A 26,870-nucleotide genomic window follows, 5' to 3' on the forward strand; every position below is an offset into this window, starting at 1 on the left:
ACATCTGAATTAAGTGGAGGAGGAGAAAGGGCAGTGCAAGGCCAATATAGAGGCAACTCAGATGAAATGGCTATTGCTCCAGGAGGCTTATGCCTCTGTGGCTGCACCCGAGGGACAGAGGTGCTGAGGGCTGGGCTTGGAGAGGGAGTGGGGGTCACGGATGAGTTTCATCACACCCCCATTCAGGAAAGAGGCTCTGTGGAAAAACTGCCCCTTCTTACCCTTGTGCACTGTTGGTGGGAAGGGAAAATAGTGCAGCCGCCATGGAAAGCTGGATGACAACTCCGCCAAAAATTAAAAAGAATTACTACATGATCCAACCACTCCACTTCTGGGTATATGAGGTCTGACAATTAGGTTTGTGAACTCACCCTAGACAACGTGCTGCATACCTCACTGCTGAATATCACTATAGTCACCTGCGAAGTGCTCCCCTTGGGAAGCTATGCACTGACGGCAGGGCCTAGTCCACCCCTCAAAGCAATTTTGGAACTTTCTGGAATGGCCATCAGAGCTGTCATTGAGATACCCTTGATGTCCTGAATGTTATCAAAATGTCTTCCTTTCAATATTTCCTTTATCTTCGAGTAAAGAAAGAAGTCACTGGAGGCCAGATCAGGTGAGTAGAGAGGCTGGTCCGATACGGTTATTTGTTTACTGGCTAAAAACTCCCTCACAGACAGTGCCCTGTGAGCTGGTGCATTGTCGTGATGCAAGGGCCATGAATTGTTGGCGAAAAGTTCAGGCGGTATTAGTCTAACTTTTTCATGCAGCCTTTTCAGCGCTTCCAAATAGTAAACTTGGTTAACTGTTTGTGCAGTTGGTACAAATTCATGATGAATAATCCCTCCTATATCAAAAAAAGGTTAGCAACATTGTTTTGACTCTTGATTTGGACTGATGGAACTTTTTTGGTCGTAGAGAATTGGCTGACTTCCATTGTTCACTTTGACGCTTTGTTTCAGGGTCTTATTGGTACACCCATGTTTCATCACCAGTGATAACACAGCCCAAAACATCGTCTTACCTCTCCCAAAGGTCTTGGCAAACTTCGACTCTCCTTTGCTTTTATTCATTGATAAGCTCCTTTGGGACCATTTTGCACACACCTTTCTCATGCCAAGATTTTCAGTTAACATTTTCCTGTTTCTCTATTGATATTTACTTGGTCTGTTATGCTTCTCATAGTCAATGGACAATTTTGATGCACAATTTGATGAATTTTTGGAATGTTTTTATCAGTTCTGTTCGTTATTGGTCACCCTGCCTTCTCTTCATCAGTGAGGCATTCTCTCCCCTCAGAAAACCGTTTAATCCATTTGTACACTGCCGTTTTCTTCCTGGCATTATCCCCATAGACTTGGACTAACATGTCCCTGATTTCACTTCCACTCTTGCCAAGTTTAACAAGAAATTTAATGTTTGTTCGTTGCTGGAATTCAAACTCAGACATTCTCACGATGGCACACAAAAACACGCAACAATAATATACTCCACTCAGTAAGACACCGCCACACATCAAGAACACAGCTGTGAGACCCTGATATACCAAGGTTATGAAACTTTATCAAGCTGTTTGTACAGGGCTGCCACTATAAGTGCACGGTGGCAAGTTCGCGAACTTAATTGTCACACCACATGCCCCAAAGAATTGAAAGGACTCTGAGAAATATTTGCATACCCATATTCATAGGAATACTACTCACAATAGCTAAACTGTGAAGCAACCCAAGTGTCAGTGGACAGATGAATGGATCAACAAAATGTGATACCTATATATAATAAAATATTAGCCTTAAAAAGGAAGGAAATTCCGACACATGCTACAATATGGATGAACCCTGAAGACATTATGCTAAGTGAAATAAGAGAAACACAAAAGAACAAATATTATATTATTCTGCTTACATGAGGTAACTATCATCAAATTCACAAAAATAGAGCGGCCGGATGGCTCAGTTGGTTAGAGCGCGAGCTCTTAACAGCAGGTTTGCTGGTTCAATTCCCAAATGGGCCAATGAGCTGTGCCCTCCACAATTAGATTGAAGACAACGAGGGTTCAACTCCCTCAATGGGATGGTGGGCTGCGATCCCTGCAACTAAGATTGAAAACGGCGACTGGACTTGGAGCTGAGCTGCGCCCTCCACAACTAGATTGAAGGACAATGACTTGGACCTGATGGGCCCTGGAGAAACACACTGTTCCCCAATTTAAAAAAAAAATTCACAAAAACAGAAAGTAGAATGGTAGACGCCAGGGGTTGGGGTGGGTGGGAATGGGGAGTTAATGTTTAATGGGTATACAGTTTCAGTTTTGCAAGATGAGAAAGTTCTGGAGATGATGGTGGTGATGGAACACAACAAAGTGAGTATATTTAATGCCCTTGAACCATGCACTTAAAATGGTAAATTTTATGTTATGTACATTTTACCATAAAGTTCAAAATATGTAATTTAAAAAACTGCCTCCTCCTATTTTGGGGGACTCAAGTTAATCCAAGGCGCAGGGTGGAGCAGCCCCCACTCCGCAGGCTCAGCAAAGGCCAGGCCACAAAACTTGAAAAGTCATTTGTGGGGTCCTCTCCTCTCCATGCCTCGCTGGCTTTCTGTCTGCTCTTGATTATGCCACATTCTTTCCAACCCAGCCCCTCATGCATGCTGCTCTCTCTGCCTGGGACACTTTCTGCCAGATCTGACTTTTTCTCGTCCTGGTCTCAGCTCAAATCTCACCTCCTCATAGAGGCCCACGCTGTGCATCCAAAATAAAATAGCTGCCTTCTCACTCCCTCCCCACTGGCTCTTATAGTGCCCTACACCCCTCCCCCACTTTTCATGTTTTTGTCACTTTCTGGAATTATTGTATTTACTTGTTCTTGTCCATCTTGCCTTTCTAGGTCATGAACTCTGTGGGGTTGAAGTAGCACGATGGTCAATGGCACGGACGCTCAGAACCAGACTGCTTGGGTTCAAATCCTGGCTCTAAAACCAACTAACGGAGCGACCTTGGGCAAGGTACTTATCCACTCTGTGCCTCAGTTTGCCCATCTGTAAAAGGGGATGATAATAGCGCCAATCCCATACGGTTTGTTAGGAGGACTGAATGAGTTAACATGTGACGAGCCCTTAGAACAATGTCTGGCAGAGTAAAAGAGGGAAGTACTTGTTCTTATTATTACCTACCAGTGGTTAGGAGGGTGAGGCCACCTCCTACCTTGTTCATCACCTGGCATATAGTCAGGGCCTGGCATATAGTCAGTACCCAATAAAACATTGTAGAAAGAATGAATGAAAAAAATTTTGCAGAGACAAGCCCTTCATAAAATTCAATTTCATTTGCAAGGATTGGCCTAGGGTGCTGAGCTGGCTCCAAAGAAGGTCAAAGTCTAGCAAAGGTGCTGCCTGTCCTCCCACCCGCACAGACTGTGGCCCCTGGAGCTCAGTCATCCTACATGTTGAGCTTTTGCAGTGGGAACATCCTGAGAACATTTGGCTGCTTCTGAAGGTTGGGAAAGGGGCTGGAAAAGCTATTTTCCCTCGTAGTGGTGAGGGCAGCCAGCTGGCCACTGCTGGCCCCGGCTGGAGTACAGGCGGAGGGCGGCCTCTAGACTGGGCCTTCCGGGTGCTCCCGGCGTCCCCAAAGGCATCGTCCATACCGACATAGGCACCCACTCCTCCACCTTAGAGTGACATCTCCTGTGTTCACTCGCTCTTTCTTTCTTTTCTTCTTTCTTTATTCTCCGAAATATTGATTATTTTACCTTTCACATTTAAATCTAAAATCATTCTGGAATTGACTTTTGTGCCCAGTGTGAGGTAAGGGTCAAGATACATTTTTCCCATATGAACACGCAAATGACCTCGCATTATTTATCCAAAAGACCATTCTTTTCCCCACCGCATACCAGGGTGCCCTTTGTCATCAGTTATATTTTTCACTTTCTCTCATTTTTGTCTCAGGTATACAGAAATACCAATTTTCTTGTATGTATATGGAACTTGTATACAACCACCTTGCTCAATTCACCTACTGATGTTAGCCATTTGTATTTAGAGTCAGAGTTTCTCGTGACATAATCACATTATTCATGGATAATGACAGTTTTAGCTATTGTTTTCCAACGCTTTGCCATACTTTCTTTTTTTTTTGCCTGATTGCACTGGCAAGCCCTCCAGTACAACGCTGGATAGAAGTGGTGGTAAAGATAGAAAGAACTTGTCTTGCTCCTGATTTTCTGAGAAAAGTTTTCAATATTTAACCATTGAATATATCTCTTCTCCTGTGCTCTTACGAAAGCTATCCCTGTTTCTCCAAGGACGGGAAAACACACGAGAAGGAATGCTTTGGTCTGAAGGAACGGAGGGCAGCACGACACAACGAATGCCCCTGGGGGACCTAGCTCCCCACTATCCAGATGGGTGTCCCAAGCAGGCCACACTGCCTCCACTGAGCCTCTGTCTTCTACCTGTGACTCTGGAATAGCCTCCCCTCCCCTGTAGCCCTTACAGCTTTGTCCTGAGGACCAAACAGGATGACTGTTGTGAAAGCATTTTATAGACTCACAAGGTGAAAACAATGGTCTCAGTGTTCACTGTTGGCAAGAGCAAGGGCGGTCTGAAGGAAGGCACTGGGGATCCTGAGTGTGAGTGTGTGTGTGTGCATGTGTTTGTGTGCGTGTGTGCATGTGCAGGTAAGCAATGTGATGTGTGGTGTGGGGCATGAGAGGGTATGGGGGCATGTGGGAGTGTGGGGGTATAGGCTGGTGTGCTATATGAAGATGGAGGTGAGGTGTGAGGGAGGTGGGGGTTGTGTGGTTCGGGGGCAGGGTATGGGGGGAGGGCAAAGGGAGTAAGACAAGCAGAGGGAAGGCTAGCCACTGAGGTCCTTCACCACCGCCCTGAGCCAGGTCTGGGGCTGGGACCTTAGAGCAGGGTTTTCAAACATAAGGAGAATCAGAATCCCCTGGAGGGCTTCATAAATACAGATTGCGCCCCTCCCCTCCGTATCTGTTCAGTAGGTGTAATGGACCAAATGTTCGTGTCCCTTCAAATTCACATGGTGAAGCCCTAACTGCCAATGTGATGGTGTTTGAAGGTGGAGACTAAGGGAGGTGATTAGCGTTCCATGAGGTCACCAGGGTGGGCTCCTGTGATGGGATTAGTGGTCCCTGGTTACTGCCAGCTCCCCTGCTGGGGGTCTGGAATGACCCCCCTCAAACAGCTCCTCAGAGCCTTGAGCAGGGTAGGAGGCAGGGATCAAGTTTGGGCTTGGCCCCTTCCCTCCAGTGCCTCCCCATCCTGGACAGGGGATGCCTGACTCCCCTCGTGCCCCCCCACACACACACCTGGACTTTTCCGAAAGGCTTTGAGCAGAGCACAGGGCTACCGGGTTGCCTCATCCTCTTTCACAGGGACTCAGCTCACATTACTGAGACCATCGTTTTGAGACATGGGCAGGCTCATCTGCACCCACACATTTTGGCTGAGCCCAGACAAATTCCTACTGCTTCCCTTGCATGACGAGAACGCCTCAGGTGGCTTCTTCTCCTGCAGCCCCATCCCACCTCCCATCGCTGGTGAAGCCCAACTCTCAGTTAAACCGAAAGCTGGCTGACTCAGACCCTAAGCCATTAGGAGTGCCAGGCCTCTCTAATTCACCAGCCAGCCCCTCGCCTTTTCTACCACAGCCCTCCTGTAATGAGGGCAGGCAGCCGGGGCATGCGGGCCCAATTATGGAGCGAATGCTGCGGCAAGGGGTACATCATGGATCCCACATGCACGCTTGTTAGCTTGTGGCTGCTGAACGCTGCCAGGGCTTTTGCAGGGGATGGCTCCGTGGGGCTGGGAGCACCTGAAGCCTGGAGGTGAACATTTCCCATGTCAGAGATCTCTCCAGCATCTCTTCTCAGCAGCCTGCCCAGGCCCACACTCCTCCCCGGACCCACTGAAGAAGGTGAAGGGGTGGAAAGTGGAGATGGAAATACACAGCGAGGTGCCCCAGAAATTGGTGAGCCTACAGTGGAGGACTCCTGATGCCCCTAGTTAGGCCAGTACCCTGTTCGAGCTCTCTCAGGCTCCCAGGGCTGCCTCCATAACCCCAAACATAACTGTAATTAATTATCCACGGACATTTAACAGCTCCCTCCTGAGCCCCAGGGATCTGTGTGTCTTTACACTGCATTCCTCTGTGCCGGTACCAGTAGACATATAATAAATACTTGCCCGCTGAGTGAATGGATGACAATGTCCTCCCCTCCCAAATACCAGAGAGCCCCTGCAGGGGCTAAAAGCTTTGCAGAAGGATCTGAGGCTCAGTCTGGGCCTCCTGTTGCTCCAAAGTGACCACCACCCGACAGAGTGGCCATAGGGTGTCTGTGATCATCTGTGATTATCTCCTGGGGGACCCAGGGCTCTAAGGACCTGCCAACTCTGATCAAATGCAGCTTGGCCCTCAAGAGAACTCTTCCTTCTAACGAGCCCCATCTCCTACCCCAAGATCTCAGCTCCTCAGGCCCCCTTGATCTTGCCCCTTGCCCCTCCTCCAAAGTCCCCTGTTTCTAAGTCAAATCTGATGTCAGCTCCTATGTTCTTTCTTCTTTCAACACATTTCTCCCTGGCCTCGGGGCCTGCATGCTCACAGTCAGGTGCTTGCCCAGCCCATTTCCAGCTATGCGCCTCTGCTGTGCTCTCCTCCCCTGCCTGGAATGCCCTGCGCTCTGTTATCGGCCTCTGAGAAGCCTTCAGGAGACAGCTCCTCCAGGCAGCCCTCCTGACTGCTCTCAGTCCTGGAAACCCTGGTCTCAGCCATGGTCATCATCACTCTAGAGGACACTCTCTTCCCATGTTGATCATCAGGACCTGAGGGAAGTGACTGTTTTGGACCCTTCTCCTTTTGGATTCCCCTAACCCAGAATGAGTTCACAACAGGCTGAATAAATGATTGAGTGTTAGTTTCGTACGAGGAACTTGCAAAGAACCTGAGCAGTTTGGTTTCCCTGCTGGCTCAAGACATCCAAGGTTGGAGAGCTACAAAGGCTTCCAGAGGCTTTTATATAAACTATGAAAAATATGGGACTAACTGTGGGAATTCCAATTTTAAGTTCAAGAAAACATGAATTTTAATAAGGAGAATGTGGGGTGCTATGGACCGAACTGAAGCCCATCACAACTCCTACGCTGAAGACCTAATGTGACTGTATTTGAGATAGAATCTTTAGTAGATACTTTAAGGTTAAACGAGGTCATAAGAGTGGGGCCCCACCTTCTCCCTGGTATCCTTATTAGAAGTGGAAGAGAGACCAGGGTTTTCTCTCCACAAAGTGAGGACATAGGGAGAAGGTGGCATCTGCAAACCAAGAAGAGGGCTCTCACCAGAAACTGAATGGGCCAGCACATTGACCTTGGACTTCCCAGCCTCCAGAATATGAGAAACAAATGTCTGTTGTTGAAGCTGCCCAGTCTATAGTATTTTGTTAGGGCAGCCTGAGCTGACTGAAGCAAGTTCCATTCTTTGTAACATGTGGGCAGCCTGAGCAGCTAGGACCTTGAAGTGGAGTAATAATGATAGCAGTAACAACAGCAGGTATCCTTTACCGAGTGTTCGAAATGGACCCGACACTCTGCTAAGGGCTTCCCTGCATTATTAGCTCATTTACTCCTCACACCCAGCCAGTGATGACATAAGCTTTATTACCCCATTTACAGATGAACAAACAGAGGCTCAGACAGGTTAAATGACTTGTACAAGGTCACTGCGCTGTGGCCAACCTGGGACCACAATCCAAGTCCGTCTACATGGGAACAGCACTTACTGGCAAGCCCAGGAGGCCCACCACCCACTCACCCTGCAGGGCGGACCAAGTGGCCTCTTGCCCTGGCCCCACTGCATTCTAGGATCCTCTCTCCTTCCTAGGGCCCTCAGTCATGCTCTCTGACCCTTCCCCATCTGCTTAGAATACACTCAAGAGACTGATTCGCTTAGCATATGGCCCTGCCCCTATTCTGTCTGGTCCCCAACTCCATCCCTCCCAATGACAGCCATCACCACCTAACTCGTCTCCCACTTTCACTCTATGCCCCCTGCAATCCACTCGCTAGATAGCAGCTAGGCTCATCTCTTAAAAACAAATCAGATGACACATCACGCCCCTGCTTAAAAATGCTCCACTGGCATCCTATTCAACGTAGAATGAAATCTCAACTCCTGACCTTGACTTTCGAGGCTCTGTGTGATCAGCTGTGCCCAACTCTCGCTCTCTCTGCCCCAGATGCCTTCACGGTTTCTGCCTCAGGGCCTTTGTGCTTGATGTTCCCTCTGCCTGAAATACTCGTGCACCCAGATCTTCTGGGGGCTGGCTCTTGCTTGTGTTCAGGTCTGAGCTCAGAGGCCCTCCCAGTCATACTCTTATCACATTGCCCTGTCATAATTCACTTAGAGCCCTCAGACTACTAGACATTATGTGTGCTTGTTTATTTGTTGTTTCTCTTCTCCCACCCCTGGAAAATAATCTCCATGAGAGCAAGGATTTCATCTGTCTTGTTCATGGGATCAGCAGCACCTAGAAGAGGGCCTACACACAGTGGGCCTTCTACTATCTGTAGAATGAATAAATGAACGAACAAATGAATGAATGAATGAACAACACAATCTTTTCAAAGACGGATGAAGAAACCCCCCCCAAATGCCCATTAAGCTGTGGCCCTAATTAGCATGTTCTCCTCCCACTTTCATGCAGGAACAAGTCCCCTCAGAAGCTCAAAGGGCTCCTCACCTTGCCACCCAAGCCAGGACCAAGTCCTTAGCTTCCTGCAACATAAGAACAATTTCAAGTGGAACTGTCCTCTGGACTAGCCCAGTGCCCCAGGGTACCATGGGGTCGAGGTGGCAAAAGTGTCTGGAAGAGCATTTTCTCCCACCCCCGCATCCAGCTGAGGTCTTCTCTTGGGACTGCCACTGTGGCCTAGGGAGTGTCTCCATGGAGCAGCTGGCATTAACCCTTCAGCAGCAGGGGCAACAGCCTGCCTCTGTGGCAGAAGCCCCAGGCTTTTCCAGGGGAAGGAGATAAGGCTCTGTCCCTTCATCATGGTCCTGCAAACCTGAACATTTACAGCAATTGTGGGGTTGAGAGGCAGAAGGAGGAAATAGGATGCTGGGGCCCTATTCTCCCAGGCAGAAATCACAAAATATAACCCTACCTGCTTAGGTGCTGGGAGCAAGACATTCCGAGTCCGTGTGCCCACTTTCTTTGTTGGTATCTTAGTCCAGAACCTATGGAGGGCTTAAGGAGAAGCTGGCACACGAGTGCCCATCCCCTCCCTGACACCCAGGCTCCTGCCATACTGTTCTTGAGACCCTTTACCAGGTAATCTACATTCCTCAGCCCAGTTCACAACATGTTACAGAGCAGGGGGGAAAACAAAGATCTTAGCTGAAATCCTGGCTTTCCCACTTATTTGTTGTACATATTAACCTCTTTGCACCTTTATCATCCAGCTTCTGAATGCCTCTGACAATGCCCTTGGCAAGGTTGCCAAGTTCATGGTTCTGCTTTGACTTCATATTTTATAGTCCTTTCAACTCTTACCAACCCCACCCCACCCCGAGTCTTACATCCCCTATTACTTCTTCCCAGAATTTATTACTTATTGAAGTCTTCTTATTTATTTGATCATTTTTGATCAAAGTTTTTGGTTCCCGCACCCAGTGTAACCTCAAGAGAGAAGGTTCTTTCTCTGTCTTGTTCACCAAAATAACTCCAGGCTTAAAACACCAGACTGGCTCATGGAAGTTACTTGAGCATTGGTTCCAATAAAATGCGAGTGAAAAACTAAAAAAGTAGAAGACATGGCATCTTGGGAACAGTGTGTCTAACCTAGGAGGGCAGTAAAGGGTAGTCCCATGATTATAGCTATGCCGCAAGTAGTCTAAGCTCGAGCAGGAATAAGAATCTAGAAGGGTTTCTGGAAGGAAAAAACGTAGACTCCATGTAATAGAGAATAAACTAGAGATGCTAAATAATCTTGAGGATCAGAAGGCACATTATTCTTTGGTCAATAAAAAAAGAAAGGCAATTAGAAACTCCAGGAAAAACAAAAAAGTTATTATCAAACATATTAGACTCAATATGAAACAATGTAGTATGTGGTACAATTTAGAATGATTGGTAGAGTATAATAAGAACAGGAGGGGGTGGCCAGTTAGCTCAGTTGGTTAGAGTGTGGTGCTACTAACACCAAGTTTGCCGGTTTGATCCCTGCATGGGCCACTGTGAGCTGTGCTCTCCTTAAAAATAATAAATCAATAAATAAAATGAGGCACTTTCAAAAAAAAAAAAAAGAAAAGGAAAAAGAACAGGAGAAAATCCATTTGACCTTCATGCAAAACTCATTCTCTTTATTCCCCCCCCCTCTTCTTCCGCCTCCCCCAGCCCCCTCCGGTTCAAGCCGTTGTTCCTCAGTCTAGTAGTGTAGGACACAGCTCCCTGGCCCATGCTGGTGTTATGAGCCTTGTGCACTTCCCCCGGCTGAGGCAGTCAGTTGGCTGCTCACAGCAGCGCACAGCAGCTCTCACCGGCTGCTGGTCACTCATGCTGGCTGCTGGCCACAGCCACTCAACTACCTGAGCCACCGGGCTGGCCCTAATTCTCATCTGAGAGAGGGCAGGGATCAAGAAACCAGACCAACAGAAGAAGAAGTGCAACCCTAGCATATTATTTGGCCCTGAGAAGGACTGTATTTACTTAACAACAACTAAAAACATGTACTGAGTACGTAACGTGCCAGACAAGGTTTTAAGAGCTTTGCATGTAAGAGTTAATACTCACAACTCTCTAAGGCACATGTTATCATTATCCCTATTTTACAGATGAGAATGATGAGGCATGAGCTATTAAGCAAGTTTTCTGAGGTTAGATGGTTAGTGGAAGAGCTGTATTCATAACTGTGCCTGTGAGACCCAGAGGTCCACTCCCTCTAGGGCTGGCCCTAGAAGCCAGGCCATTTGACTTTCAGGCTCCAATCCTTCTTGCCAAGAAGCATAGGATACGATGTGATTACCCATGTATGCACAAATACACACACACACACTCCTGGGAGCCTGGGTGCAAAGCCACAGAGCAGCAGGAGAGCTGGTCTAGGCTGGATAGCCAGAGCGGCAGGGCCAGAGCAGGGCCTTACCTTCCTGCAGTCTTTGCAGAACACCGACGAGCTGCCCAGGAAGCCCAGCACCTCCCCACAGAGCAGACACTGGGAGAGGCCATTCCCCATCACGTTGCGCCTCATGGTCTCCAGCCGCTCCACCAGCCGCCTGTAGCACAGGATACAGCGTTAGATGGGATGTGCTTCCTGTCTCCACCCCGACCGCTGCCCAGACACGGTTGCCACGAGGCCTCAACACTATACATTCTAAGCCCCATGCACTGTGTCCTTACCTGGGGTACTGTTCCCTGCCTCACCTCTTTCCCTGGCTAACTCCTCATCATTCATTTACTCACCAGTATTAATTGAGCACCTATGATGTGTCAGGCATTGGGATTATTTACTGTAGCAAACAAGCCAGAGATCAGACGTGGTCCCTGCTCTCATGGAACTTATGTTCAGTAAAGGGAGAAAGTCCGGAGATAAGTAAACCAGCAAACTGACTTTAGAGAAGGAAGCACTAAAATAACTAAAATAAGTGGGCGGGGCCAGGGGCATGTCAGGTGGTCATGGTGGAAGTCGCTCTGAGAACGTCTGCGCTGAGAACGTCTGCGCTGAGAGCTAAAGGGTGACGAGAACCAGACCATGTGAAGAGCTCGGGGAGGAAGCCTTCCAGGCCGGGGACCAGTCAGGGCTAAGGTTCGGGGTGGGAAAGGGCCTGGTAAGCAGGGCAGCGTGGCTACTGCCTTGTAAGCGAGCGGGAGCTGGGATAAAAGGAGGCTGCAGGGGCGAGGAGGGCCCAGATTACATGGGTTTAATAGATCACAAAATGTAGTTTGGATTATTCCCTAAAATCACCATGAAGCTACTGAGGAGTCTTAAGGAGAGGAGTGATTGGATCTGAGTGACATTTTTAAGAGCTCACTCAGGATTACAAGGGGAGAGGAGGTGAGGAAGCCAGCAGGCGATGGCAGGAGGTCCAGGGAAGGGGGGTGGAGACGGGGACAGGCTGTACTTCAGAGGCAACCTGGATGGCTATGGGGTGCGGGGAGGTAAAAGGGATCCAGGACGATGCAGAAACTTTTTCATTTGAAGAAGCTGAAGAAAGAAAGAAAAACAGCCCATCTTTGAAGCTCTGAGGCTGAGTAGCCAGGAGCCTGCGATGAACCCCCTAAGTCTGGCGTCGGCGCCTCTTCCCGGGGTCCCACGGTCCCTTAGGCCAGGAGGACCCGTTTCACGACAACTTGTAATGCCATGACTATAATCTCCACAAAACTGGCAGCCACTTCTGTGTTGTTGGCCACTGTATCGCCAGTACCCAGTGGACATGCAGTGAAAATGCCTGAATGAATGAAGGGCAGAGTGCGGATACATTATCTCCTCTAATTGTCACAACCCCCCAGTGAGGAGGATGCTACTTCCCCCCATTTGAAAGATGAGAAGATTGAGGCTCAGAAGATAGGAAGTCACTTGCCAGGGTCACACAACTCCTAAGAGGTGGACTCCAGGTCCATACCCAGGCCCCCCTCTCAGGACAACCCCATGCTCTCCCCTGAGCTGATCAGGCCTTTCCTAGGGGCAAGGGAGAGCAGATTGGGCACTGAGGCTGCCTCTCCCCACACGCCCTCCTGACTTCCACACGGATCATCGTGCCCCACCCAGGGACCTGCAGGGACTTGGGAGCAAACCCTGCTTCCATCCTGGCCTAACCCACTTGTTCTCAGGGATTCCCGGTCGGTACATCCCTGTGCTCCTAACTCACGAAACCTCCTAGCACACGGGTCACACGTCCTCCTTCTGTGATCATTAACCTGAGGCACTGCCTTTTGGGTCACTCTTTACCCTGCCGAACCCAGTGCTCCCAGAGCGGGCCAGACAATGTGAGCAGCACAGGGAAGTGCAAGACGACAGCCCAGATGCATTCCCACTGCATAGGGGAACCCACATGAAACACCCCCACCACTCCCCGCATCCCCTTCTGGGGGAGCCTGAGGGATGAAACACTGGAATGTCAATCAATCATCAGCGCGAGAGCTGCAGAGAGCCTGGCAGGGCCCCGGGCAGCACAGGGCCAGAGCCCAGAGTGGGGGAAAAAGCAAAAGACAGACAACTAGTCTGGGCTAACCCCTTTGTGTAATACAATGACAGTTTAACAGGTCAGTATTATTGAGGCAAGTACAGTAAATGTTGGGATAGTAGTGGTCTTTGTAGTGATGCTTTCACTTTCTAGGGCTGTGCATTCTTCCAGTGTCTGACTTTTTTTACATCATATATTTACTAGAAAAAGATAAATAGAAGAACAAAGAGATCAGAATCAAATTCACTCCTGCCCAAGGCAACACACTGCATTTGTGTTTTCCCACTTGTGCTTTTCTGTGTTTTTCAGATTTTAGAGGATGTATAAATTGCTTTTGTAATTACACAAACAAACAAAAAGACACAATAAAGCTGTCTGAAGACCGTTTAGTGGTCAGCTCTGGATGCCGAAGGCCAGGAGACGAGCTTAGAACAAGCTGGAGAGTGTCTCCTATTGGAGTCTTTGATGGAACAACCCAGATTCAGCCTCAACTTAAATCCCTCCCTGCTGAATCACAGCGGACCCTGAGAGTGCAGAGCAGAACAATCCTAACGTGTTTCGCCATACTCATTCATCCCCCCACAGTCTGGGGCCCACACATCAGCCGCTATCCCCATCTTACAGAGGCGTATATTGAGGCTTTGACGGCTGAGTTACACGTCTACACTCCAGGGGTGTTCAGGCAGAGCTGACTCACTCCCCATGGTAAAGAGCCAGCTTTTGCGGTTAGGGCTCGTCTCCCCGCCCACTAATCTGGCACCAAGCGGCCTTGCTCTCCTCTCACTGGTCTGCTCCTGCCCAGCGGGGGGCAGCCCTTACTCACCCAATCCTCTGCTGCTCCATGACATCGAGCTGCTCGGCCCTCTGAATGACCTGCAGGATGGCCTCCACCTCGGCCGTGCTGAGGCACTGGCTCTTCCTCTGCTTCTCTGTCTGGTAGGTGTGCACGGACCAGCCTGTCTGCAGCCTCGAGAGAGAACACAGAGGCCTTGAGACCACCTCAGTGCAAACCCCGACACCCCACCGCATCCACAAATCCCCCCGAGAACAGTCAGGGGAGGGCCCAGTGGCTGTGTGTTGCGGGCAAGGGGTTCAGGAAACAGGGCAGATGTCAGGTTCCAAGTGCTGGCTCTGCTGTCCTCCAGCTGCTGGGCCCCGCGGAGATGATGACACCACCTTAGCACCTTGGGGGCAGGAGCTTGGGACGTGCCCGCTGCCCAAATGGAGAAGGCCACCGCCACGGTGCGTGAGGTTTTGAGGGCGGTAGCACAGATTATCAAGAGAGGAATGAAACCCTAGATCTGAGTTATGTAAGAAATGAGATGGAGTTTACTATGGAATAGGAAAGAACTGTAATGAGGTTAAAAATGAATCTTGAGGATAAAAGGAGAGTCACAGCATTTTAAGAACTAGACGGTGCAAGAGCAGGAGGGTAACCGAGCTGCCTGAGAGGAGAGGTGGCAAGATGGCGAGATGGGGCTGGGGCCGGACCAGGGGACTCAGCAGTCTCCACTCCACGGGTGCAGGAATGACACCTCCTGAGGCAGATACCAGGGGCTGTGGGGAAGAACGCAAACACTTTCTGTTTTTCCGGATGAGGAGGGAGCGGCAGCAGCAGACCAAGCCCCAAGCTCCCTGGCCTACGTCCTTGCTTCTCCGAGACATTCTCTGCCAGGTATTGAGAACAGAGATGGACAAGGTGGCAAAGTCACTGCTTTGAAGAACTACCGTATGCTGGGGGAGACAGATGCCCAATCAGTTACACAAATATTTATTCAATGGAAAATTGTAAGAGCTATTCATTCGATGCATAGTTTATTGAACATCTACTGTGATGCCAGGTTTGTTAGGTGCTAGAGATATGCCGCTGGGGGGAACATGCAGGTGGGCCTTAGGAGGAAGTATAAATAAGGGGAACTCACCTAGTCAGTTAGCGGGGGAGGGCATAGCATCAACACCAGCACCAGCCCCAGCCCCAGCGGACACAGCTCCAGCCAACTCAATCTGGGCTCGCCCTCAGCCAAGGTTTCCATAGATCCCCCCCGCTCGTCTCCCCCACACACGGAACCTCCTGTCATCCTGCAAGGCAGGCCTCCTCATATCTCAGAAGAGGAAAGAGGCAGGGTGCAGTTAGATGGCTTTCTAAAGGCAAGTCAGGAATCAGCAGGCCTCCTGACCAGGGGAGCTACCATCTCGAGGCTGCTGACAGCCCTGCTAGGCTCCCCCAGGCCATCCTCCGAACCTCATTTCCTGTCTCCATCTGATCACCCACCAAGCCCCAACAATTTACTTTCTCTCACGTGACCTCCTCCCCAGACTCACTACCCCTTTCCAGTCAGGCCCCACAGAGCATCTTATTCCCCTGCAGGTGCAATGCCCCCTCACACAGCCAAAGGAGGCCAACTCAAGCTGTTAGCTACGGACAGGCTGCAACTCCCGAGGAAGAACCTTCAGTGGTGCCCAGCTCCCATCTGTACACCCCCCTCGGCTCCCCCGGCCTCACACGGCATGCGTTACCAACAGCTGCTCCTAGCTCCCTGTGTGCTGGGCTACGTGAGGTCTTCACACCATTGCTCATGCTGTTCCCTCCACCTGGAGAGCCTGTCGCTCTCCTTAAACCCTCTTTCCACCGGCTCATTCCTATTCTTTTTTAAGACTTGAGACATGATCTTCACCATGAGGTTTTTCTTCGATCCTGTCCATTCTGAGAGTTTCCATGAGACCTGGGCATAGCTCCATCACAGGGCTTAAACATTATGCTTAAACATTATTTTGAGGCAAGTTGGGACCCTCTGTCTCCTTTCCAGAATGTGAGTCTCTGGAGGACTAGGCTCTGCTTCATCTCGACCCTGCTCACCTCTCCATCTTCCTTTCACCCATTCATCACCTTGCTCAATCTCTTCATTCACGCCAACACTGGCTTTCTGTCCGGTTCTCTACATGCCATGGTCCTTCTACCTCAGGGCCTTTGCACATGCTGTTCCTTCTGCCAAGAAGCTCCTCCCCCATATTTCCATCTAACATTTACCCCTCCTCCAGGACTCAACATACACATCACACTCTCAGCTAAGCCTGTCCTAATCCACAGGTTAAGTTAGCTTCCCCTTCACCCCCACGGCCTGTTTCCACCATCAAAGCACGTGGGTAATTACGTGTATAATGCTCACTCCTTCCCATCAGTGCCTTAAGATGAGAGCCCATGTTGGTCTCATTTGCTGTTGTGTCACCAGTACCCTGGCACATAGTAGGGGTTTGGAAAATATCTGATGGTGGCTGGAGGACAGAGCTTGCTAGAGCCAGGGAAGGTAATTTCCCCAGGCTTCCCAGAGGAACCCTTGATGTAGTATCTGGATACAGGGATCTGTAGTGCTCTCCTTTACGAAGCCCGGCATTACAAGGAGCCTGGCATTACAAGGCAGCGCACCCCGGGGAGGAGATAAAAACATTTGCTCTTCTAAAAGGTGTTACAACAGCTTCTGGCTGCTGCTGGGCACAAGACAAGGTCAGGGAGAACTGAAGGGAGCACTAGAGGGGTGGCCAGGGGTCACACCAGGCCCCCCTATAAGAACACAGCTCTCCCTGGCTCCTTGGATCCAGCCAGGGAGGACACATCATCTTTCCTGCCATCAGAGGAGAGAGGGTGAGGGGCTGGTTTCCTCCCTGATCTCTCCCCCTGCCAGGACTGAGCCATCCCAATGACAGGGACAAATTAACTGGCGTACAAAGATTCCTGCAAATCATGCAGGACTCCACTCTTCTTGGACATATCGGATTACTTTTTCTCTCCCCCTTTGATGTTTCAGCTCTGTGTCCCTGTAGGCTCATAACATCTAATTGCAAATTTTTTGAACTCACTCCCATTTGGAAAATGCATGCTCCTGTAATTGGTACTGTCTGACAGATGAAGGGGACTCTTGGGCTTCTCTGACACCAGGGACCCCCAACTTCCTAGACAGATAGGGAGACAGGAAGGCAGGAGAGGCATCTGGGAGCCCCTGGTTTCCAGCCACAGGGGGACAGTGGGTGGAGACGGCGTGACCAAACTGAAGCTGAAGGGTCACCAGGCTCTGAGGGATAACAAGAAAACCAGGACCCCAAGAGGAGAGGCCGAAACAGGAGACCCTGACAGGAGCGTGAAGGAACCCTGGGAAACCCCGAGGCTGGCTATGTATTTCTGTCAGGGGGCAGCCCTTCATGCATCTGACAAGCCTTCAGCCTTCACTCTGTCTTGTCTGGCAGTGCCAGGCATCATCTATGAAGTGGGGCTCCACAGATGAAAGGCTCCCGCCTCCAGGGGCTCAGGGACTGACGGCTCAAAGACAGGGGGAGGTTTATGCTCTTAAAAAAGAAGGCAAAGGCAGCAGTCTAGCTCGCACAGCAGACTGGTGATATCATAGAAAGGACGTAGGTCAGAGGATCTGGGTATGGGTACCAGCCCCGACAATTATAAGTACGCGAGTTGGGCAAGGAGCCCTCACTTTCCTCACTGAGATATGGGGATACACTCCATATGACGGTTAAATAAGTGAATGGCTGCTCAGTGCCCAACTCAGGGCATGGAGTATGGAGTTTATTAGACAGGCACTTGTCTCTAAATTTCTGTCTCTGGGTCATTGGGACTGAATCTTGCCAACGAAAGGAGGGGAGCAGGGAAGGGAGGGAGGGGAAGACCTGGCTGGGCCTTGAAGGTACTCACTTGGCTCGCAGGGCAAGCTGCCGATCATTGGGGCACACCCACTGGTCACTCCCACTGCCAAAGATGGTGTCAGCCATGCTTGGAGCCCCCAGCCAGAGTGAGGAGTCACATCTGAGGTGAGACAAAGAAAAAAAGAACACGTCATTAGATGGGGTGCAGCTGGCAGACAGGGGCCCTCAGGCTCCAAACACTGTACTTCCAACCTATCCCCATACGATATCCCCACTGACGCCTGGAATCTCACCATCAGAATCAGTCCTCCAGCTAAATACTGTTCCCTTTTTGAAGGTACTCTTTCAAAATGCTCATGATACTGGGAGGGGTGTCTGGGTGGATCACGTGGCTAAGTGACAAGACTGGACATGACGGGCGGGACATGAGAGGGTTAGAACCAGAAAGAAGAGGCAACCACAGTGATTTTCAACTTAGCTGGCAAATCCTGGAGGGCATATGATCTACTCCCTCCACGTACAGCCTCTGCTGTGCTTAGCACATTGCCTAGCAGGAGGGGCCTGGGTGGGTGGTGGGGGGAGGGCACGGCTGGACAGCCTGAGCAAACCCTACACAGCTCCCAAACGTGGGGCATTCGCAGCAGCAGCCAGAGGCATGTGGGGGTGGCTGACGCCAGCCACCCCCCTCAGCTCCACAAACAAGGTCTTCACAGACTCTGCTCCCCGAAAGTTTCTGACAACATCACAGTGCTCTCCAGAGCAGGAAGGAGGGCAGGGAGCGACGGCTGCACCAGGACCGCCACCCTGCATACCCGCAGGGGACACTGTCCATCAGGAATGCAATGAAACCGGCACCCTTGGAAATCCCGTGCGGAGGCGACCCTGCTCCAGAACTTCCTGGTGGTTCGACCGTACAGTGTGGCTTAGCTGGCTTTCTCCTTGCCACCAAGGATTTGGGGTCGGGGGGAAGAGGAGGAGAGAGAGATGAGTTTGAGCAGATCTCAAACCCAGGAGCAAAGACGAGGGTCTGTCCTGATGTTTCCACACTCCCCTGGTCTCATCCCGTCTAGACCAGTGGTTCTCAAGCACGACTCCTCTGCACTCTTAAAAACTACTGAGGTTGGATATTAGTTTAGCAGTTCTTCAAATGTTACGCAGTTACCACATGACCCAGAAATTACGAATAGGTACATACCCAAGAGAACGGAATACACCCACACAAAAACTTGTATATGAATGTTCATAGCAGCATTATTCATAATAGCCAAAAAGTGGAAACAATTCCACGATGGATAGAATGCGGCATATCATACAAGGGAATATTATTTGAACATAAAAGGGACTGAAGCACTGATTCCTGCTATAAGATGGACGAACCTTGAAAACATTATGGTACGTGAAAGAAGCCAGTCACAAAGGATCACATCCCGTAAGGTCCAGTTTATAGGAAATGTCCAGAATGGGCAAATCGATGGAGACAGAAAGTCGATTAGTTGTTGTCAGGGGCTGAGGTGGGAGGAAGGGAAGAATGGGGAGTGATTGCTAATGGGTTTCGGTGTCTTTTTGGGATGATGGAGGGTTCTGGAATTAGTGGTGATGGTTGCACAACTTTGTGAATACACTGAAACCACTGAATTGTACCCTTTAAAAGGGCAAATTTTATGGTATGGGGACTACATCTCATTAAACTGCTATGAAAATTCTTGAGGACTCCAAATGAGATGGGCTGTATCTATTGATGTTTTTACCACAGTAGAAATTAAAACTGAGAAAAAATTTTTTATAATTCATTACAAAATAATAAACCCCTTAGATGTTCACATATTTAAAAAAATAACTATATTTTCAAAACAAAAACGCTTTTAGTGAGAAGAATAGCATTATTTTACATTTTTACCAATCTATGTAATGTTTGGCTTAACGAAAGGCAGCTGGTGTTCATGTCTGATTTTTCATTCAATTTTTGTGATATGTGGTTTTGTTAAAGTGCGTGAAGCACATCCAGACGCTCACAGATATATACAAAGGTTGGGAAAGGAAGGAACATTTTAATAGCCTTTTCAGATAATTGTGGCTATTCTTCTTTCATACTGGACCAAAACTCAATAGTAGTTGGTTGTTTTTTAAAGCTTAGTTACAATTACAATGTGGCATCTGAAACCGTATCAATGAACTTTTCATCTTATGTAAATATGTGAGAAAATGAGACCAAATGTCTTATTATGATAAAAAATAATTTTGAGGGGCGGCAGGATGGCTCAGTTGGTTAGAGCGCGAGCTCTCAACAACAAGGTTGCTGGTTCAATTCCCGCATGGGATTGTGGGCTGTGCCCCCTGCAACTAAAGATTGAAGGCGGCACCTGGACTTGGAGCTGAGCTGCGCCCTCCACAACTAGATTGAAGGACAACGACTTGGAGCTGATGGGCCCTGGAGAAACACACTGCTCCTCAATATTCCCCAATGAAATTTATTTTTAAAAAAATAGTTTTGACATTGTAGACCCCGTAACCTGTTGGGTCCCCCCGCCCACCGTTTGAGAAAGGCTGTTCCAGGCCAGTGTCACCCATTGCTGTAACCAGCAGGGGTCAGTGTACATGCTGCAGCTAACTGACCCACATAGGGGCCAAACCCACCACCCTGACTACCTGGGTCTCTCTGTCCCACTCGGCACAGCCGGCACCTGTCCTCCACTGTGGGCCACCTAGGGAAAGAGACATGTGTGGAGACCCCATGGCCAGCCCCAGCACTGGGGGGTCCCCATCATCAAAGCCTCCTCAGATTGAAAGTCTTGACCTTCTCCCAAAGGAAGCCAACATACAATCCAGGAAAACACAGGTGGGATTAAAAAATGATACTTATCAAACAACTTTAAACGGATGTTCCACTTCTATGCATTATGGTTTGTTTTGTTTTGTTTTTTAATTTCTATTATCTTGTGAATAGCACAGTTACACAGCTGGGTGGGTGTGAAAAATGTTATTCTATTCCAAGCAAACATTAAAACACACTACAGCCCTGTTTCTTTACTATTATTTTAAAAATACAGTAGCCCCCCCCATCTGTGGAGGATATGTTCCAAGACCCCCCACGGATGCCTGAAACCACAGGGAGCACCAAACCCTATATATACAATGTTATTTTCTAAACATACATACTTATGATAAGGTTTAATTTATAGCCAGTGAGAGAATAACAACAATAATTAAACAATTATAACAATATACTAAATCCACATTATAAAAGTTATGTCAATCTAGTTAATCTCTCTCTCTCTCAAAATATCTTATTGCACTATACTCAACTTTTCACCTAAAGGAAGCACATTACGGCTTCTCTTTGGCATATGTGAATTGCCAGCACCCCTACTCTTGCGCCTGAGGGTCATTATTAAATAAAATAAGGGTAATGAACACAACACTGCAATCCTGGGGACAGTCAGTCTGAAAACCAAGACATCTACTAAGACTAACAGGTGGGCAGCCTATACAAGGTGGATACGTTGCACAAATGATTCATGTCCTAGTCGGGATGGAGCAGGACAGCGCTAGATTTCATCATGCTGCTCAGAACAGCAGATAATTTAAAGCTTATGAATTGTTTATTTCTGGAATTTTCCATGTAATATTTTTTGACCGAGGTGACTGTAAATAACTGAAACCACAGAAAGCGAAACCATGGAAAGTGATAGGGGAAACTACTATATTCTGGGAGCTTCAAGAAATGGAAGTGATGGTCTCTCTGACTGGGAGAGGCTGTGCCCTGGGTGAACTGGGTGCCCCTGCAGCCACCTGTCTTTGCCTCACAGATGCTGCCGCTCCTGCTTTGGCCTGCAGGGGGCGCCATGTCTCAGGTCACTGCTCCCAGGACTGGAAGGCCCTGAGCCTCCCTGCCAATCCTGGGGCAGCTGGGCACTGTGAGTATGGAGTGGCCCCTCTTCTCTGCCAGGCACCCCCACAGAAGCAAAGAGCACCACTGGTGACCCCAGAGGACAGGGGCAAGCCAGGGAACCTCAGGGTGTGAAGTCCATCTTCTGCCGAAGCTTCTGAACAAAAAGGATGAGGAGCTGGGCAGTGGAAAGAGGCAGGGAGAAAGAAGGGGTCCTGTGCTCTCATAATCAGACCTTTACCTCCTTTATGGTGGGACAAGTGGGGACATCCAGAAGACAGCAGCACACTTAGGTGGAGACGCAGCAAGTCTTGACAGCTCCAAACGAATCACTCCCAAACAAATCTCTAAGCGATGTACCTCATTTTCCCCCGTTAGGTCACTTCCTAGTGTAGCCAGAGTTTTGGGATCACTGGCCAGGGAGCCCCCAAACTAACATTTATCTGTTTTCTGACCAACTTGAGGGCTATTCCTTGTCTTTTCTTTGTTTTTTAACTTCCGCCAAAACGACTCACTGACCACCCAGTCTGTTCTATTTTTCCTAAATCTAATTGTTTTTCTATGCAACAGAAAACAGAGAGGTTAAGAAACCGAGAAAAGGTCACACAGCTAACTATGCCAGTCTACTAACCCTTAACCAATATTACTGGCTGTGCATCGGGTCACTGGGCCTTAAGTTCAGAGGGAAGGGTTTTGAAGCAGTGAGGAAGGCGGAGATAAAACTCAACTAGGAGAGAAAAAACAACACGTGAAAATCTGGCTTTCATGCAAACTTACTGGAAGACCAGGGACACTTCAGTTATCTTCCCTGGGCCTCAGTTTCCTCATCGGTACCCAAGGGAGCTTAGACGGACAGGCTGGAAGGACTGCCCGGTGCAATTCTAACGACGGTTTTCACCCTGCCAAGTTGCAGGAGGGAGGCATAGGTGGCAGGCAGGGGACTAGAGAAGTGTCCTGGGGCGGGTGGCTGGTGACTGCTCTAACCTGGGAAGTGGGATCCGTTGCCAGGGCCAGGAGGAGGAGCGTTTTCCCATGTCTCCCACCCCTCCTGCCCCTGGAGCTTCATGGAAGTTGAGCCCATAGAGTCAAATGCTACAGAGTGATCTAGGAAGATGGGAGGGTGTCACCTCCCGAGGCCTGGGGACATGCTCACTGGCTGGCAGGGTCTTCAACGATGCTCTCTGTGGTTGAGCAAGTTCACAGGGTTGGCTCCAAGTGATAACCCAGCCCCCCCCCCCCAGGAGCTGCTGGACATGCCCTGGGCTGCAACTGGCACCTCAGAAGACCCAGCTGGCTTTTGCCCACAGAGAGCAACCTCGGGACAGATGGTGGGAGAGGAGCCATATTTTAAGAAACTGCCAACAAAGCCAGCTTAGGTTCTCCAAACCATTTCAGTCTGAGCCATCTGCCAGCTCCCTGACTCACCAGCCAATCACTGCCCCTGGCTTCTCATACCCCCTTGACCAGGTGGCTCTTCTGCCAAACTGTGTGCTCACCATCACTCCACGTACCCCTCCTGGGCTCTGCTCCCCATCTAGTGAGGGTCTCGAGGAGGCAGGCCCTTCCCAAGGCCCTGCTGTATTGTGACTCATACCCTCCTAAGAGCAGTGTCGTGTGAGCTGAATATGGATGTGCCCTTGGATTAATAAATGTCAGTCTGTCCTGGACAGAAATCAAATGATGAGGGAACAAAACAAAGGCTTAAAGGAGGTAAGTAAAAAGCAGGGAAGGAGAACCCACACATTCACAAGGGGAAGGACGGGACTGGCCAAGGGCGTAGAGGGGAGCAGAGGTAGCAGGGTTTGTGGAAAGAGGGCTGCGTGGAGCTTGAACTTCTTTTGTAAGCCAGGAGAGCTTACAAAAGCACACGGTCCAGCCCTGTCTCTGAGGTCCTTCCAGCTGTGAGAGAAAGAGGCTGAAGGAGAGGGTATGTGTGTGTACTGTGTGTGTGTGGCATGTCGCGGGTGTGGTGTGTATGTGAGTATGTGTGTTCTGCTGGGGAAGGAAGCCGGTCCTGGGAGAGGTGGACATTCTACCTGAGAACTGGCCCCCGAGATCTTCCTTCTTTAACATGTTTCCATCTTTCCTTCCCTGTTAGACAGTGGGCTCCCTGGGGGGCTGTGCCCTCCTTTTCTCTCCATCTCTGCACAGAGCCAGCTACAAAGTAGTTGTTCAGTGAATATCTGTTCAATTGAACTGATTTAATCAGAGATGGCCTTTCCCGAACAAGAATTCAGACAAGCCAGACGTGCTCAGAACAGAGATGGGCTCTAACAACCTCTGTGACTTGTTCACTCACAGGCAGTTTGTTCCTCTGATTCCTCAAGGGGGTAGTCATGCCCAGGGGCTCCATCTGACAGCTGAGCCACCTCCCCAGGGGCCAGTGTGCCCATGAGGCCCCCAGGTGCCGCCTGTACCCGCTGGGTGAGACAAACCCAATAGAGTCTGCACCCTCCTGAATGCTTCTAAACCCTGCAGCACAGCGGCTCAAGGGACCCTGTGAGGGTGGTGGGGACAGAAACAGGAGCTGCCTGGTGATGATTTCCTGAGAAAATTCCTGGGGAATGGAGCCCCAGGCAACATTCTGAGGCAGATCTGAGAAAAACAAACACATTTTTACAGGGAGATCCAATTCTCATCTCCCTGAAGTCAAAAGCTCCTCACCCTGAGAGCATTAGTCACTGCAGGCCGATGCTGTGGCCACAGCTGGTTCTAGGGCAACAGTCACAGTGTATCTCTCGTGATCATCTCCTGGGCATGGAAAAATACTAGAAAGAAATAACACCCAAAACTCACTCATCACCCACCCCCAGATGAAGACTCAACGTCTTAATGTAAGATCTTCCATTTTTTCTAGGTATTTGTATCTAGATTTTAAATAAAACTGGGTTCTTATTACATACACTGTTCTGTTTTCTTATCACATTGTACTTGCTCACATTATTAAAAGTCCTCAAAAACAGGATTCTTAATTGTAACTCAGTGTTCTGCATGTAGTTTATAAGTTTCCTGTTTGGGGACACATCAATTGTTTCCAGTTTTGTTCTATTATATTCAACACTCAAATGGGCATCCTGGAAGCTAAATCTTTGTGCCCATCTCGGAGCATTTCCTTAGGATCAATTCCCAAAAGGGAAAGGACGTGTATTTTTTTGTCATGTATTGTTGAGATGACTTTTACTACAGAAACATTTACAACCACTCAAAGCTCTCAGTTGCAGGCCCCATGCCTGCTCTCTCCAAAGGGCATCTAGGATTGTTCATGACTAGACGTTCTGCAGAAGGCAGTTGTGTCCTGTGGGCCTAATGTAGATTTTGGTAATTTTTGAAGTCGGAACTCGAAGACGGAAGAATTTACCTGAAAATCTTCAATAAGTGGTTTTAACAATGCGTGCAGTCCTCTAATCACTAAAACAAAGGTCTGCTCTCCGCACACATTCGAGTCTGCTTAAAAGAAGGCTTCTCCCCCTTTAATGAATTTGCAGGCTCACAATCTGGGAACGGGGAGTGCTGGTCTTAGAACCCCGACCGACCTTGGTGGTCACCTAACACCTCTGCAGCCTGGGGTTCCCTGAAAAGGGCGGGGTCTCTGCCTCCACCACAGGGTCACCATGCGGATGAAATGATTGCAAACGCCTGTGGGTCTGTGAACTCCATCCACATGGCTGCTAATCCAGGAAAACTCTGCCGTTTGACACCCAGTTTTCCAAAACTCACAACCGCTTTAACGTGTGGAAGACATGGCCAGCCTGCGGTGGTCTCTAAGATGTAGCAAACTGAAAACGATACCCGAGGGCAAAACCACCTCCCCTTAGAGAAGGACCGTAGGGTCTCTACCCCACCTAAGCGAGACCAGGATAGGGACAAAGGCAGTGACCAAGCAAGGACAGCTCCTTTTCACACAAACCTTTCCCTAGGTGTGGTTATTGTTCCCACCTCAGACCCTCGCATTTTCCGCCTCCTTGATTTTATTTCAGAGGAACTTTCACTGATACAACTGGGTGTGGTGTGAATGGACGACCTCGTGGGAAGAGAAGAAATGATAGAAGACACGGCGGGAAAGCGGTGGGGAGAGTGTAAGAGCTGAAGGAAACCACGAGGTCTAGGAGGGGACGCCACGGCAAAGGAAAACAGGAGTTACCAGCAAGTGAGGACGTACAGGGCACGGAGAGAGAACCAAAGTGCATGCTCCCTCCACGCGAGGCGTGAGCGGTTTCCTCTTAGCGGCCGGTGTTCTCTCAGCTGCCGAGCCCTGATGAGTGAAATGTGCGGCCCAGCTGGCCTGTAGACTCAGGAGCAATAAATACATGTTGTAGACCAGTTTAGGGGTGGGTGTCATGCAGCGCTATCACGGCAACAGATAACGGACACACGGGGCATAAAATCCCAACCCTGACCTCCATCGCTGGCTAAACCCCCTCCCAGAGCTGTTCGGAGTTTGATTTTCAAACTTGGGAGCAGTGGGAAGGCCAAAAGACCAGATGAGGAGGCAAACAGGAGACAAAGGGGCGAGCAAACCCCACGCTGCTCCCCACCCACATAGCAGAGCAAGAGCCCTGTGGAGGGGGGTTGGGGAAGGGGCTGGAGCCTTCTCAGGTGGCTGTGCAGGGCTGGAAAAGGGGCTTCATCCCAGTGCCAAACAGGAGCTAAGGCCTAGAGAGCTGCCCTGGAAAGAATGCAGGGCCTGCATGCGGCCTCTGTAGGAAAGAACACAGCGATGCTTTCATCTCGCCTGCCCTGGGCATGGGGAAGGGACAGAGGCTGCATGTTCTCTATTGCCAAGTGTGCCACCCCAAGACAGCTAGCTGTGCATGGACTGGGTGGCAGGGGAGGAGATGAGGTCTACAGGAGAGAGAAAAAGCGGGGACAAATATAAAAGAATACTTGCCACCAAGCCGATGCTTCCTGAGGCCTTGTAAGAGCCCTTCGTTCTACACCCAGGTATTAATATTCCAGGGAACCCTTAGCAACAGCCCTGACATCTCCTGTGTTACTATGATACGAGAAACATGATAATAGCAGCAAGATAAGGTGCACGGAAACATCAACATTTCCTCTACTTGTCATGCTGCTCTGGGAGGATGAAAGATTCAGACAGGAAGCCTCAAAGGCCTGTCTGAAACCTGA

The 26,870-nt window shown here is 49.4% G+C and overlaps 1 protein-coding gene across 14 annotated transcripts in view; it reads right to left on the minus strand.

The window, feature by feature from the left end:
* RPH3AL (rabphilin 3A like (without C2 domains)) overlaps positions 1 to 26,870 on the minus strand; it is a 147,571-nt gene that overhangs the window by 81,002 nt on the left and 39,699 nt on the right. For 11 of the 14 annotated variants that reach the window (XM_081029478.1, XM_081029474.1, XM_081029473.1 and 8 more), the window contains exons 2-4: positions 17,907 to 18,017; positions 14,034 to 14,177; positions 11,173 to 11,302 (exon numbers count right to left, since the gene is read on the minus strand). In XM_081029478.1, the coding sequence (XP_080885604.1) occupies positions 11,173 to 11,302; positions 14,034 to 14,177; positions 17,907 to 17,983 (351 nt within the window). In that variant the 5' untranslated portion in view covers positions 17,984 to 18,017. Of the gene's footprint in view, positions 1 to 11,172; positions 11,303 to 14,033; positions 14,178 to 17,906; positions 18,018 to 20,503; positions 20,546 to 26,631; positions 26,764 to 26,870 lie in introns of those variants that run through there. The other 3 variants (XM_081029475.1, XM_081029476.1, XM_081029468.1) reach the window with 3 other exon arrangements.

Source organism: Rhinolophus hipposideros (assembly GCF_964194185.1).
Source record: "Rhinolophus hipposideros genome assembly, chromosome: 20".
Taxonomy (NCBI): domain Eukaryota; kingdom Metazoa; phylum Chordata; class Mammalia; order Chiroptera; family Rhinolophidae; genus Rhinolophus; species Rhinolophus hipposideros.